Source organism: Leopardus geoffroyi, chromosome B3 (assembly GCF_018350155.1).
Source record: "Leopardus geoffroyi isolate Oge1 chromosome B3, O.geoffroyi_Oge1_pat1.0, whole genome shotgun sequence".
In the NCBI taxonomy this organism is placed as follows: Eukaryota; Metazoa; Chordata; class Mammalia; order Carnivora; family Felidae; genus Leopardus; species Leopardus geoffroyi.
Window position 1 is genome coordinate 33773607 of NC_059337.1, and position 14905 is coordinate 33788511.

The 14905-nt window shown below is 49.3% G+C and overlaps 1 protein-coding gene across 12 annotated transcripts in view; it reads left to right on the forward strand.

Annotated features, from left to right (window-relative positions):
* Window positions 1-14905, forward strand: part of LOC123582754 (protein mono-ADP-ribosyltransferase PARP6) — a 61989-nt gene that overhangs the window by 45903 nt on the left and 1181 nt on the right. For 10 of the 12 annotated variants that reach the window (XM_045449179.1, XM_045449178.1, XM_045449176.1 and 7 more), the window contains 9 exons: window positions 65-246; window positions 1038-1129; window positions 5433-5564; window positions 6005-6191; window positions 6984-7254; window positions 8987-9137; window positions 9337-9489; window positions 12550-12716; window positions 14482-14663. In XM_045449179.1, coding sequence (XP_045305135.1) covers window positions 65-246; window positions 1038-1129; window positions 5433-5564; window positions 6005-6191; window positions 6984-7254; window positions 8987-9137; window positions 9337-9489; window positions 12550-12716; window positions 14482-14663 — 1517 coding nt within the window. Of the gene's footprint in view, window positions 1-64; window positions 247-1037; window positions 1130-5432; window positions 5565-6004; window positions 6192-6983; window positions 7255-8986; window positions 9138-9336; window positions 9490-12005; window positions 12173-12549; window positions 12717-14481; window positions 14664-14905 lie in introns of all 12 variants that reach the window. The other 2 variants (XM_045449177.1, XM_045449192.1) reach the window with 1 other exon arrangement.

Sequence of the window (14905 nt, forward strand, 5' to 3'; positions counted from 1 at the left end):
CAGCCTCATGTGCCAAGTGGTATATTAACTACCTGGGCTTCTCAGACTGATACTCTCTCTTCAGTTCTCCTGGACCCAGGACCTCAGCAGCCATGTCAAAGCCCCATAGTGATGTCGGGACTGCCTTCATTCAGACCCAGCAGCTGCATGCAGCCATGGCTGACACGTTCTTGGAGCACATGTGCCGCCTGGACATTGACTCGCCACCCATCACGGCCCGTAACACGGGCATCATCTGTACCATCGGTGAGTGGGTGTGCCCCTCAAAACGAGGGCCTCCTATGACAGTGATCTTTTCTCTCCTGAAAAGACAAAATAAATGTAGCAAACCTGGTTGCCGAGTGAGAGGCTACACAGATTCTTGTGGGAACTCAGGTCATAGGAAGTTGCAGTAAGGAATTAGTATGCTCTGTTTTTGCTACTAAAGGCGAAATTTAGACGATGTCTTCCTCAGCACCTCTTTTAGGAGCATCTCAGAAATCTTAGGAAGATCTTTTTTTTTTTTAAGATTTTAAAAAATGTTTTAGTTTTGAGAGAGAGGGAGAGAGCAGTGGAGGAGCAGAGAGAGAAAGAAGAAGACCAAGGATCCAAAGCGGGCTCTGCACTGACAGCAGAGAGCCCGATGCGGGGCTCAAACTCATGAACCATGAAATCATGATCTGAGCCGAAGTCGGATGCTTAACCGATTGAGCCACCCAGGTGCCCCTTTTGGGAAGACCTTTTTGACATGGCTCTGTGCAACCACAGTTCTGTGGTTGGACATCTGGCTAGCCTTCAAGGGAGAGCAGAGAGGGCTGGCCAAGTCTTACTTAGGCTCTCCTAGTTAGATAGGAGCCTGTAGAATTTGAAGGAAATAGGAAAAGTGACCCCTTAAATCAAGAAAGTGGGCAAACACAGTAACAGCTATGTATATGCTTTTGAAAGAATTTTGAGCTTTTTGCAGGAGGGAAATTTAGGGACAAAGAATATCCAGAGTTCTTCAAACTCTGTTATTCCTACTTTGAATAACACTTAGGCTTTAAAATTTTTTTCACTAGGTCCGGCTTCCCGATCTGTGGAGATATTGAAAGAGATGATTAAATCTGGAATGAATGTGGCTCGTCTGAACTTCTCTCATGGAACTCATGAGGTGAGCCTCAGCTGGACAGTTTGGCCACTGGGAGAGCATGTAGGAAATTGGGTGGGGGTGCGGTGTTCATTTAACCACAGTGGATCAGGCAAGAAAGAATCTGGGGTTTACAGCCAATGGGGAGATCGTCTTCACTAGCCTATCCCTACTCTTCCTTTCCCCATCTCCTGCTATCTCAACTGGCCAAGTCTCCTTCCACAAAGAAGATTTGTTTTGTTATTGGCCGTGGTTATCCCACACACCTGTGTTCACAAGAGTGTGGAAGGTTTGGGGTGCCTGACTGGCTCAGTCAGAGGAACATGCGACTCTTGATCTTGGGGTTGTGGGTTTGGGCCCCAAGTTGGGTATAAAGATTGCTGGGAAAAATAAACTTAAAAAAAAAGTGTGGAAGGGTTCTACTGGAAAACCTTGTAAGCCATTAGGTATCGTGGCCACAGTGCTTGACACCTCCGTACCCTTGGGTTTCTGTAACAGTTCATATTGAGGTGATGAGCCAAAAGGTCACCCTGCAGATTGAATTCTGGCCTAGGTTAGACCAAGATAACTGAGCAGGTACAGGAGAAGTCCTTATTGTAAGTTAAGGACTGAGTCTAATGCACTAATACTTCTTGGCATATAATACCCCCTTTCATCAACATTGTGTTCCTGGCCTGTGTCTTCCCAGGGGCTCTGGTACATTAAAATAAAGTCTGCACACTTCTCCAGCAGCGTGGTAAGAATGTATTTGTGCTGAGGCTGTTTATGAGTTGACTTGACCTGTGGACAGAGGCTTTACCTAGCTTCTGGGAAGTGCTCCATTCCTGCCTGCTTCTGTTCCCAAACTCATTTTGAGGGAGGAATTGAGGTTCCCTGACATACAGTTCCTTTTAAAAACCATCAGCCTTACTCATAAGCCATGAGATTTCATACTGGCATTGGTACGAAAGTAATGGATGGGCCAAACTCCCCTCACTCTTCTGTTTAGAAAAAGGAAAATGCTACCCTGTAAGGGCAAGTGGTAAGGGGTTGCCCTCTGGCATTTGGAAGCTGGTGTTAAGTTTAGACTAAAAATAAAGCCTCAGGAAGTACAGTCCAAGAGGCGAATTTCTCCTTTCTGGAAACGTGAGACTCTCCATCGTGAGTTCCGTAGCCCGTGTTCCATAAACAGCCTATGGCCTGGCAGGCGGCCAGCTTCCAAATGTCATGGAGGCCTGACCAAGTTCAGAGGAACTGTGCTCAGCCGGCACTTTAGGCAGGTTAAGACAGGTCTGTGGTGACATTCTGTAATTTTCCGATGTCGGGGTCCTTGGCGGAAGTCCCTAGGAATTCCTGCAAGTGTTAGCTTAGCCCAAAGACAGAGCTAAAGATACCAGTGGGGATTGGTTCACTATTGATCCCTGCTCCTGGACCGTGCCAGGGTCTCCTCTGTGTAGCAGAAGAAGCAGAAATAGATTTTAAGAAGTTGACCTTTAACTAGGCTTGTGGCCTCTTCCGTCCAGTAAAATAACACCACTGCAGCTCTGAAATGGCAAGGCTGCGTGCTCTCTACTGCACCTGCTGGACATGGGCTGGCTCAGGGATTTTGGTCTTTTTAAACCACAAGACGCATTTGGAGATAACCTCTGCTTTGACTCTTATTCCTAAGTTAGAATTGGGACTTAAAAAAAACCCAGCAACAACAAAACACCCCCCAAGTCTCTCTAGTGGGTTCATTCTGCGGTTTTTGACCAGGATAAGGTTGTCTCTGGGATCAGGGTTTTGGCTCATCTGAAATTGTTCTAATATTATATATAGTTATATAATTTAATATTACATAATGTAACGTAAACAGTTTTAGTTTTGACTGCATGTCAGAGCTCTTACTTCACATGCAAGTTTGACTAGATGCTATGGCATGCTTTCCCAGCTCTTGACAGTTTTTAAGTACTCTTTTAAAACAGAACATTGAAATTGTTTTCTCTCCCTCTAACAGAGGGCCATCTACTATCTGCATCTTATCTTTTTGCCAGTCTCCCTAACCCCACTTGTAGCAGTTCACCTGGGCAAGATGTGTTCTTACTGAACATGTGGTCCCAGTGATACTGACTTTTAAACAACCTAAATTTAGAATCTTCCACAAGGACAGTATTAACTGATGGACTTCTTTACCACTTGTTAACATCCAGCAAAACCACAGCCCTAGCGGAAGACTTCAGTACACCTTCCAGCAGTGTACCAAAAGATAACTAGATATATAAGACCTAATAATATAAGATCTAATAATCTTATTGGTATGTATATAAATAGATGACTTTATGTCCACTCAAGACCAAAACACATATTTATTTAAAATGCTTAGGATTTTAAAATTTATTAGGCCACCAAAACCCACCCCTCAAGTTCCATAAAATGGAAATTATATAGGCCATATCCTCTGGCATATTTTTTTGTGGAAACTTTAAGTCTTAACACAGACTTAAATGTACTTACCAGAAAACAAAAGTCCTAATGAAAGTAAATGAAATAGTTAAAATACTAGTAACCAAATAATCTAAAAATGGTGAAGGGAAAGCATTGATTTAAAAGCATAACTTCATGAAATAAAAACTAAATTGGACAAACCAAAACACCTCTGTAGCACAGAAACTTCTGGAAAACCTGGTCAAGAATCAGGATGCACAAAAAAAAAAAAAAGAGTAGGAGAAGGGAATATTTCCTGTGTATTAGAAGAGAGTTTGAAAGTCATAAAAAGACTTCTACTTTAATTTCTATACATTGAGATGAACTTGACTCTTTTCCAAGAAAAGGTAATATCCAAGATGTAGAAAACATAAATAGATGAACAGCCTGAAGAAATTGAAAATGTGGCCATTAGCTCTGGTTCAGAACACCAGGCCTAAATGACTTCGATGACTTCCTTCTGACTGCCTTGAAGGAGCAGTTAGATCCTCTGTCACACTGTCCCAGAGCCTAGAGAAGTACAGAAGTCTTCCCAGTATGTTCTTTGAAATCAGCACACCCTGACAGTAAGATGAGCCAAGGACAGTACCCGAACCAGACAGGTTAGCACACGAGGCTTGTTCCCTTAGAGGCAGAAAGCACAAATAAAACTTCACAGCCAAATCCAGTTGTCTACTAAAAGAATGCCCTGCCTCATGACCAAACACAAAGTGCATATTGGATGAAATAGAATGGTCAATAGAAGATGATGGTAATGCTAGGTAACAATTATTAAGTAATTACTGTTGTTCATCTCTGTTCTAAATACTTAATGGATTCTTTTACGCCACACATCAGCTCCGAGGAAAAGGGATTTGACCATATGAAACACCCATTATCTCTATATTCTATTCTATCTCTATATTCTATTCTCTATTGTTTTTATTGTGAGTCAGCAATAGAAAGAAATTTTTATAACTTAGAATAAGGGCCTCTGCCCCCAGAAAACAGCCATTGGTCCTCATTAGATAGCATAATTAGAAGCTGAAGATTTTCAGACACAAGCTTCTGGCAGCACTGTCCTTGTTCCGGCTCCCCTCCAGCCTCCTTGTGGGTGCTACTCTCCTGGACCGGGTGGCTGAAGGACAAGGCCTGCAAAGTGCTGAATTGGGTGCTTCTATTATCAGCAGTGTCCTGTTGATTATACTAAGCACTTTTGACATCTTGGCTTTGAGTCTCCTTTTAGTCAGATGGCAGCAACAATTGGAAAAAAGAAAGGGCTTAGGAAAAAGATGGAAGCCAGGGCATTTAGTTCAGAGAGAGGCATATTCCCACCTTTCCCTAGACTGCTCCGGAAAGTGATTGTAAAAACCAGGTCTGCCGGACCTTAGCAATGAGTTGTGTAGCTTGGCCATTGTAAGCTTAAGTAAATAACTCTGGAGTTTGAATTGTACTTGGAATCAGTAGAGGAAAAAGCTCAGAATTGCCAAATCTATCAGAATCTGACACTGATTGCCGGACCAGCACTGTGCACACATAAGTGCAAGGTCTTTTATTCCAGTTGCCTGTTTTATTTGCCAAGGGAGAGTAATTCCTAGGTCCTAGAGAAAATAAGACACGCTTCTTTTATGTTGAGATGTGCTTACACCATACCTATAGTGGGTTTTGGTGGCAGTGTTCTAAACTAAGATTTGCCCATGAGCGAGTTAGTGCTGTGGAAGAAGTGGGCAGAAACCAAGGGGATTGAGGTAAGGTTGAGGGTGCTCAGTGAATGGGTGACACTGAGGCTAGCCAAAGAAGGCAGGGGTCTGGAACATCCAAGGCTTTTCCTTGAGGGATCAACTTCAGTTCTGGGGCTAGCTCCTCATGTGGGAGGACACCCATCATTCTCCTTCCTTACCCCCAGTACCATGCTGAGACCATCAAGAATGTGCGTGCAGCCACGGAAAGCTTTGCTTCTGACCCCATTCGTTACCGGCCAGTTGCTGTGGCCCTGGACACCAAAGGACCTGAGATCCGAACTGGGCTCATCAAGGGTGTAAGTATCACCGGGAGTGGGGACAGGGAAGGTACAGGGGGCGGTGGGCTCTGGAGGGCCATGTCTGTGCCCTGCTCGGAGGCCATGTTCCTTAGTTTAGATCTAGAAAGGAGAGTTCTATTCATCGCTGTAAACGATGTTGATTTGATGTACTTTGCTAAGAAATGATACCAGAGAGGAAGCTTTTTTACTCTTAAAAACCTAGTTCCAAGCCTCTCTTCATCCCTTTTCCCCTGTCATTAAATAGTGTGACTAAAACGTTGTAGGTTTTTCCTGGATGACTTCTTTGAGATAAGTCTGAGAAGAAGATCATTTATTCCCAAAGCCAGACGCTTTATTGTACTTCTGGCTGAGATTTGAGCGTTTTTCCCAAGAGGAAAGAACTTTTCTTTTCCTGCCATGAGGGCTGGACTCATGGCAGTAAACTGTTTTGTCTGTAGAGTGGCACCGCAGAGGTGGAGCTGAAGAAAGGAGCCACTCTCAAGATCACCTTGGACAATGCCTACATGGAAAAATGTGATGAGAACGTCCTGTGGCTGGACTACAAGAACATTTGCAAGGTGGTGGAAGTGGGCAGCAAGGTCTACGTGGACGATGGGCTTATCTCTCTGTTGGTGAAGGAGAAAGGTACTGGAGTCAGCATCTCATTGTCTAAAACCATCTCCCATTCTTTACATTTCCTTTAACACAAGGAACACGGGAAGTTTGTTTGGCTGACAGCAAGATTAAGTCTATTCTCAGGAATTCCTCTTTTTTTTTTTCCTAAGTTATTTATTTTGTGAGAGAGAGCAAGTGGGGGAGGGGCAGACAGACAGACAGACAGAATCCCAAGCAGGCTCCACGCCGTCAGAGCCCGATGCAGGGCTTGAACTCACAAACCATGAGATCATCACCACCTGAGCCAAAGTTGGACGCTTAATCGGCTGAGCCACCCAGGTTCCTCTATAATTCCTTATGTTGTTTTTTAAAACAGACTTCAACTTAATCGTGCTTTTAGGAGATACGAGAATTTTTTTTTAATCCATCCTCACTGTTAGAAAGCCTTTCTGCTTTCTGTCTTCCGTCAATATGATATGTGCAGGACTCTAGTATACTTGGGGATGATAGCTGATATTTAAGTGTCCGGCACTGGTCCTAAGCATTTTACACGATAATCTGTGTAAATTTTAAAACAGTCTTATGAGTATCAGATACTGTTATCCCTATATAACAGGTGAGGAAACTGAGGCACAGAGAGGTTAGTTGCCTTGCCCAAGATTATACAATTAGTGAGGTGGTATTTGACTTCTGGACATATGGCTCCAGTGCCCACAATGTACTGCTTTCAGTTCACTATACTGGAGAGAGCCTGCTTCCTGTTGAAGATATTGTGCCCTCATTGCTCTGCCCCTCCCCCCCCCCCCACTCTGTTTTACACAGGTGCTGACTTCCTGGTGACAGAGGTGGAGAATGGTGGCTCCCTGGGGAGCAAGAAGGGTGTGAACCTTCCTGGGGCTGCTGTGGACTTGCCTGCTGTGTCAGAAAAGGACATCCAGGATCTGAAATTTGGGGTAGAGCAGGATGTAGATATGGTGTTTGCATCTTTCATCCGCAAGGCATCTGATGTCCATGAAGTTAGAAAGGTCCTGGGAGAAAAAGGAAAGAACATCAAGATAATCAGCAAAATCGAGAATCATGAGGGGGTTCGGAGGTAAGTGCCCCCCCCCCCCCCGTTCTGTCTCCTGCCTCCTTCAGCCCCAACCCCTCCCCCACCCCGCACTTTCCGAAAAGGCTATATCCTGTGAAATATCCAGTTCCCAAACCTGGTGACCAGCCTATCAGAATGCAGACTCCCTAGCTTAGGCCAGACCCATGGAGTCCTTCTTAAGCGGGGAGAATGAAAGGCATTGGTTATTTTTATTCATGCATGTATGTATACAGTCTCTACACCCAGCTTGGGGCTCAAACCCACAACCCTGAGACCAAGAGTCGCACGGCTCTTCGGACTGAGTCCGAAGGTGCCCCAAGGCATTGGTATTTAAAAAAAAATACGTATATATCTTCCCAGGTGATGGGCATGCTGGTGCTTCCCAGTGGTGATTGATACTGTTCCACAGGCCCAGGGACCAGCGTTGGGAGTGGACAGGGTCACTGCTCACAGGTCAAGGGCCATTATGCTGTCCTCCTAATAAGGAGCACTACCTATGTTTGCCGGAATAAGGGGACATTGCCCCTCCACCCCCCCACCTACACCACCATTTTTTCACAACAGAAGGAAGATAGCAGGCCCTGAGGAAGGGGCCCTTTTTAGCCCCTCACTTGGGAGGCATGTGGAAGCTCGTGGTGTCCTTATCTTCGCTTAGAAAGCAGCTGGCCTGATGTTTGGGCTCTGGAATGTTACCAGCTTCCTGGAGGAAAGCATGTGCCTCTCCAGGTGTATTAGATGGTCCCAGCTCCGTTTCACCACCTCCCTCGTATTCCCCAGGTTGAGCCGAGTGGGTATGACCAGCTCCGTGACCTCTGTTCCTCTCCAGCTCCCTGCTAGGAACATAAGCCGGCACAGCTAAAACCCTAGACCTACTTGTGTGGATTAGGCATGTACTTGGGGAGGGTGGGTGGAGTGGCCCCGCCCACTGTTTGACCTTGCCATCCTTAACTTTGCATAGACGTCCTTTGTACTGGGATCCTGCCATCCTGATGAGCCATGGATGCTCGCTGACCCTGGCCACAGACCAGGCAGAGCCACAGCTATTCTTGCCTTCAGCACGTTGGGAGGGGGCCACCTCAAGGAGCAGCCCTTCTTTTTTTTTTTGTTTTTTTTTTTTTTTTTAATTTTTTTTCAACGTTTATTTATTTTTGGGACAGAGAGAGACAGAGCATGAACGGGGGAGGGGCAGAGAGAGAGGGAGACACAGAATTGGAAACAGGCTCCAGGCTCTGAGCCATCAGCCCAGAGCCCGACGCGGGGCTCGAACTCACGGACCGCGAGATCGTGACCTGGCTGAAGTCGGACGCTTAACCGACTGCGCCACCCAGGCGCCCCAAGGAGCAGCCCTTCTGGCCAAGGACCTTTATGTCGTGAGCAGTCACTTGGCCTCGGGTTCTCTTTCTGCCTTGGAAGTGCTAGCTAGAGTGGAGACGGTAGAGAGATGCCTTAAGAGGGGGCCTTGAGGTGCAGGTGGAGAGGAAATGAGCCTACAGGGCTTTGGAGGAAACCTTGCTCTCCTCCCTGCCCCTTCAGTGAAGTTCTCATGCTAGTGCTGAAGAAGCCAGGGCAAGTGTTAGCCTACTTTGGGGAGCGGCTAAGGTACCTGGAACACCCCGTCGCCTCTTTGTACACGTGATGAGGTCATAGAACCCAGGAGAACTTCCTGTGTGCAGTAATTAATGCAGTTGTGGCCTTGTTCCATGTAACCTCTCTCTCTTCCTAACCTCTCTGTCAGGTTTGATGAAATCCTGGAAGCCAGCGATGGGATCATGGTGGCTCGTGGTGATCTAGGCATTGAGATTCCTGCAGAGAAGGTCTTCCTTGCTCAGAAGATGATGATTGGGAGGTGCAACCGAGCTGGGAAGCCTGTCATCTGTGCGACGCAGGCATGTGCCTCTCCCTGCTCTCCTACGCTTACAGGGAGGCCACCTGGGCTCTCCCCAGGGCCTGCCCCATGTCTCTCAAACACACACACACCCTTCCTTCCCCTCATGTGCAGACACGTATCCAGGGGGTTAGCTGGTAGACCTTCATCTCTGAAGGCTGCCGAGGCTGCATCTCACTCATGCCCTGTCCCCCTCCCAGATGCTGGAGAGCATGATCAAGAAGCCCCGTCCCACCAGGGCTGAGGGCAGTGATGTGGCCAATGCGGTCTTGGATGGAGCCGACTGTATCATGCTTTCTGGAGAGACCGCCAAAGGGGACTACCCCCTGGAGGCTGTTCGCATGCAGCACCTGGTGAGTTTTCGAGTCTCCCCCTCTCCGCGGGCTCAGGCCGGGCCCAGGGTGGAGGCAAGCTCTGGTACAGAGTGACACCTTTTAGGCGTCTGGGCCCTCAGTCTTTGATGATCCTCTATAAGTCACAATAAGAGTGAAGAGGTGTGTGCTGGGGAGAGGGGTACGTTGGGTTTTTTCCTCCTCTGCCTTCCCTGCCCACACTCCCTCCTCTTTCCTCTGCTCTGGAGGCGTCCTCCATTAGAGCGCACTTCACTTCTGGCTTCAAGGCTGTGAGTCCATCCCTTGGTTCAGGTACTAAGATTACTTGTAGTTTTCCTCTGGACAGCCCGAAGGACCCCTGAGTATCTCTGTCCCATTCTGGAAAAAGCCATAGGCTCCTGTTCTCAGCCGATCTGTTTGGGGTCCATTTGATTCCCCACCTGTTCCACATCAGGTGCCACCCCCTCCCCACCCCCGGGGCCCCGGGTGTGCTTGGGGGTGGTGACCGAGCTCTCCTTGCATGGCGCCTGCAGCCGGGCCTGCTTTGCTGAGCTGCTGCACATGCCTCAGGCTAAAATGTGGGGTTTAGTGACTGGCAGCAGGTCCACAAATAGAGGCAGGAGGAGGGCTGGGCCTGCTGGGCCTGCATCGAGCATCCGGAGGAGTCCTGGACGCGGCTCTTCTTTGAGCTGGCTCTTCAAGGCTCTTTGGCTCAGCCGTGACCCGCTGCTGGGCTGCTTCTCCGTTCCTCTGCCTTGTCTGGTCCAGCTCTAGACTTGCTCAAGAGTCCGCCCAGGCTTCAGTTACCAGGGCTTCTCAGGCCAGGGAGAACTGAGTGCTGTAGGTTCACTTTCTCAACAACAGCCCCACGTCAGTGCTCATGATGTATGTGGAGCTCAGCGAACTTGCCTCTAATTCTGAAGTGGGTTTTTTTTTTAACCTTCCTGTCAGCAAAGGATCCTCATGCCCTTTGTGTGACACACCCTCCCCTGCACCAAATTTAAGCAACACCCCCTCCAAAAAACCTTCCTTTCCTCCTTTCCTGTGTGTCTAGTTATTAGGTAGTACAGATTGATGGAGTCTTCATATCCTCTGTGTGATAGATGTCAGCCCAGCTGATAGATGACGATTACATGATGATAAAGCCTCAGTTTGTATCCAGATCTGCTGTCTCCAGAGCCAGTGTTCTCCTGCATTGCAGTGCTTTATCTAGCAGGAGATAAAGCCATGTCTCCATTAGGGGCCTGTATTGGGGGCAGAGGCTAAGAATCAGGCTCTGGCCTCTGAATTCCAGTTCTGCTTTTCCATACCCCCAGTCTTCCCTGTGAACAGACAGACACCTTAGAGGGAACTGCAGGGCTTGGATGGCACTGCTCAGAAGATGAGTTATGGGGTCTGGGCTAGGTGGTGCAGGCTTCTCCTTTCCATGTCCTCAGTTAACACTGGCTAATAGCTTCTTGCAGCTGCTCACTGCTTTCTCTTGTGTCTGAGGCAATGAATGACCCATGACTAAGGGCTAGGCAGTACCAGGTATGGTTCTGTTTCCTGTTCATGTCTCCTCATCTTTGGGCTGCATGCACCCAATTCTCAGAGAAATAAAACCTGTAACCTAGTAAATCCTGCCACATGCCTGCTTATACATACTGTCCAATTAATGAGATGTTATTACTGATTCTCCCCTCCCGCATCATTCTCTAAGATGCTGCTGGTTGCATTTATAATCTTCTGAAGCTTAAATTTTCTAATTTTTGATGTTATCTGAGCAGGTGGTCTGTGAATAACTGAATGGCTTTCTCATGACTGTGGTAATCCTTACATGTTAATAATCAAATGTCATCTTAAACTTACCTGTGTGCTTCCACAGGCCATCTGTCTCTTCACATGGCTGTTCAGTGTGACCCTCACAAATCTGCCATTTCTCCACCTTCGTGCTTGGAACACGGTGAAGCTGTGTGGCGTTGGCTCTGTCTGACCCCAGCTTTCCCACGGTGTTCAGCGTGCAGGGCGTTTGGAAAGGCTCGTAGCAGCAGCCCTGTGCCTGAAGCCAAGCAAATGCTCTGTGTGTGCATGGAAGCCCATGGAGGAGCCTTGTGGTAACCAGACAGCCATGTGAGGAGGGAGGGCCTGTTTCTTCCCATAAGCTGTGTCATGAGGCAGCATGGTCAAGTCCTGCCAGGGAGTGGCGTGGGCCCAGCCTGGGCATGTTTCTGTGCCGAGGTGCTAGAGCCTGCTGCCGTGTTGTCTCTCTCTACCCCCACCCCCACTGAACAAATCCTTCCAGAATGGAAGAACCGATTTTTCCTCTCTTGGAGGGGAAGCAGCAGCAATTGGTGCTAGAAATTCTCCACCCATCCCTGAGCAGTTGGGCTTTCATCATGCTGCCTCTTTGCGTCTGCCTGAAGGACAGATTTAGCCAATTAACCTAAGGTTACCTTCCTCTGATTAATTCCCCATTCTGTCTTTCCATGTGTTGTCTCTCGTTTTTTTCCCTCCTCCTTCCCTCTTCCTTGCCTCTCCTCCCCCTCCAAACCTTACAGATAGCTCGTGAGGCTGAGGCAGCCATGTTCCACCGCAAGCTGTTTGAAGAACTTGTGCGAGGCTCAAGCCACTCCACAGACCTCATGGAAGCCATGGCCATGGGCAGCGTGGAGGCTTCTTATAAGTGTTTAGCAGCAGCTTTGATAGTTCTGACGGAGTCTGGCAGGTAGGGCCCCAAGGGCAGGTAACTCTGTAGGATAACCAGCCTCTCGCTCCAGCCGATCTGGAAGACTGCTAGGGCCCAGCCCTCTTCTCGTCTACAGGAAGCCAGCCAGGGAGGTCAGGGCAGGGCAGGATCAAAGGGTCCTTTGGCTCAGTAGGCACAGTGGATGTCACAGGCACCTGGCGAAGGACTAGTTCCTGTGAGTCTTGATGTCGCTCGGCTCAGCATCTCTAGTAGTTGGGCTCCTCTTGGCCACGCGTCCAGGGACACGTTCCTCACCAGCTGTCTGTGCGACTCTTCCTCACCCTCTCCCGTTGTGACACAGCTCTGACAAAGCTCTGTCCCCCTCTCGTCCCTCTGGACGGATGTTGCTCCCCTAGATTGCCCGTGAGGCAGAGGCTGCCATCTACCACTTGCAATTATTTGAGGAACTCCGCCGCCTGGCGCCCATTACCAGCGACCCCACCGAAGCCGCCGCCGTGGGCGCCGTGGAGGCCTCGTTCAAGTGCTGCAGTGGGGCCATAATCGTCCTCACCAAGTCTGGCAGGTAGGAGGTGGTGGCGGTGCCCTGGGGATGCCCTGCTCGGGGACACCTCTCTCGGGTGTCCTGAGAGCAGCGCATTGAACAGGGCTCAGATGGCACTGAGCCAAGGTAAGACCCCTCTGCCTGCCACCAGGGCCCAGAGGATTCCAGGCAGCCCTCCTAAGTGGCGCTGGATCATTTGGCTCCAAAGCAAGTTTACCTCCTCCAGAGAAACCAGAGACTTAATCATAGAACTACAGATAGACTGACTACAAGTGGTTCTTTCATATCTAAAAGCTAATCTTTTTAAAAAGTAGATGGCCATTTTGTTCATTCCAATTACTGTGTACTCTTTAAAAGGTCAGTTTGGGAAATTAGTGCTGTTCGCTGACATGCTGTTTGGTTGGTGCACCTGTCCCTGTCGGTCTTTGAGCCCCAAAGGCAAGTGGGTTCAGCACCAGGAAAGGTCACCGTGATGTCTTGCTGGCTCTCTGGTGCCATGCAGAGGCCTGTGTTTGGCCTTGGCCTTGAGATCTTTTCCTAGTCCGGGAGATTGAATTAGCCTGTGTCACTGCCCCAGTCTGGGAGTGTGCTCCCCATCCCTGACCCTAGGGCCACGAGGGTTTTTTGGAGGGGGCGGGGGGGGGAGCAGATCAGGCGGTCCCCATGCACTGAGGAGTGGCAGGTGGGGCTTTCTGTAGAAGCAGGACATGAGATCTGTGCAGACTCCCTCGGCAGAGGGCTTGGGATAAACAGCACCAACCATTAGGGTTGACCTTTGTGAAAAGGTCCATCCTTTGCTATTTGGCTATTTTTAGCTCCAGTCTTCTGGGATTTCACCCTTACTAGTCCCGACTTCAGCACTTGCTCCTCTGAAAGCCTTGTATGGGGGCCAGGTCTTTAGCAGGGCATTCTCTGCTGTGACATGGCTTAAGTTTCCTGGACACCTGTTGAGTGTCCTTACAGTTTGTCCTCTGAGGCCCAGTGCCTCCTGCAAGCAGGCCCACCTCAACTCCTGAGAGACATCTGCAACCCAAGTGTGCAGTGTCCATGATCCAGGAAGCACCTGGCCTCAGGGCTCAGGGGGCCCCCCAACCCTCCATAGCCTTCACGGGCAGACCCACTGGCACTAACCTTCCCATCTCCTGGTCTTGCCTCCTGGGTAACACCCAGATTTCTAAGCCTTGCTTACATACTCAGGGTTGGCTCTAGAGCCCAGTTGCTGGGACTGTTTCAGGGACTTGGGGGCCATGTGGGCTGGGGAAAGGGCACAGCAGTAGGGAAGGCTTATGTTGCAGAGTCCCAGGGGGGATGGTGGGCTCTGCTCCTGTTCTTTGCAGATGTCAAGAGTCAGGTGCTATTCACATGCTGCTTGGCTTATAGCTGTTGTTGGCAGCGAGACAGATGGGTGCTGGTGAGGTTGGGCAGGGCTGTATCTGTGCCAGAATGGAAAAGTTCAGAGGAGGGGGTTCTGCCAGCTATGGGGCATGTCGGGTGATAGGGTGAGACTGACCATGCTGGGCTGGTATGACCCTGGGGCCCGAGGAAGGCAAGTGGGTAGCAAAGCTAGAGATGTTGTAGTAGAAGAAGTGTAGTACGTGCTGTGGAAGATACAGGATGAGGGTCTGCCCCGGCTTTGGGAGCAGATGCTAAAATGGAAGGGTCATAGGCTGGCAATAGTGAGTTGGATTAGAGGGTGAGCTGTTGCTGAAGGCTCTCCAGGGCTTCCTGGGAGGCTCCCGGAACACTGTTTAATGGTCTCTCTTGCCCGTCCATCATCCTGTCTCAGGTCTGCTCACCAGGTGGCCAGATACCGCCCCCGCGCCCCCATCATTGCTGTGACTCGGAATCACCAGACTGCCCGCCAGGCCCACCTGTACCGCGGCATCTTCCCTGTGGTGTGTAAGGACCCAGTGCAGGAGGCCTGGGCTGAGGATGTGGACCTTCGGGTGAACTTGGCCATGAATGTTGGTGCGTGGCTGGGAGCAAGGGCTAGAGCTTGGAGGGGTGGGGAGGATGCTTGAGCGCTGGTGTCCCTGGGATCCTACAGAAAGGGGAACATGCTGACCTTAGGGTGTGCAAGAGCCCTGGCTGTCTTCTTGGGAATGTTCTCTGAACCTCCATCCCATTCCCTCAAGTTCTGGGCTGAGCCCAGGAGGGAAGAGGAGCCTTTGGAGTTTTGGGGCTCAGTTGCCCACTGCCTCTCACTGTCT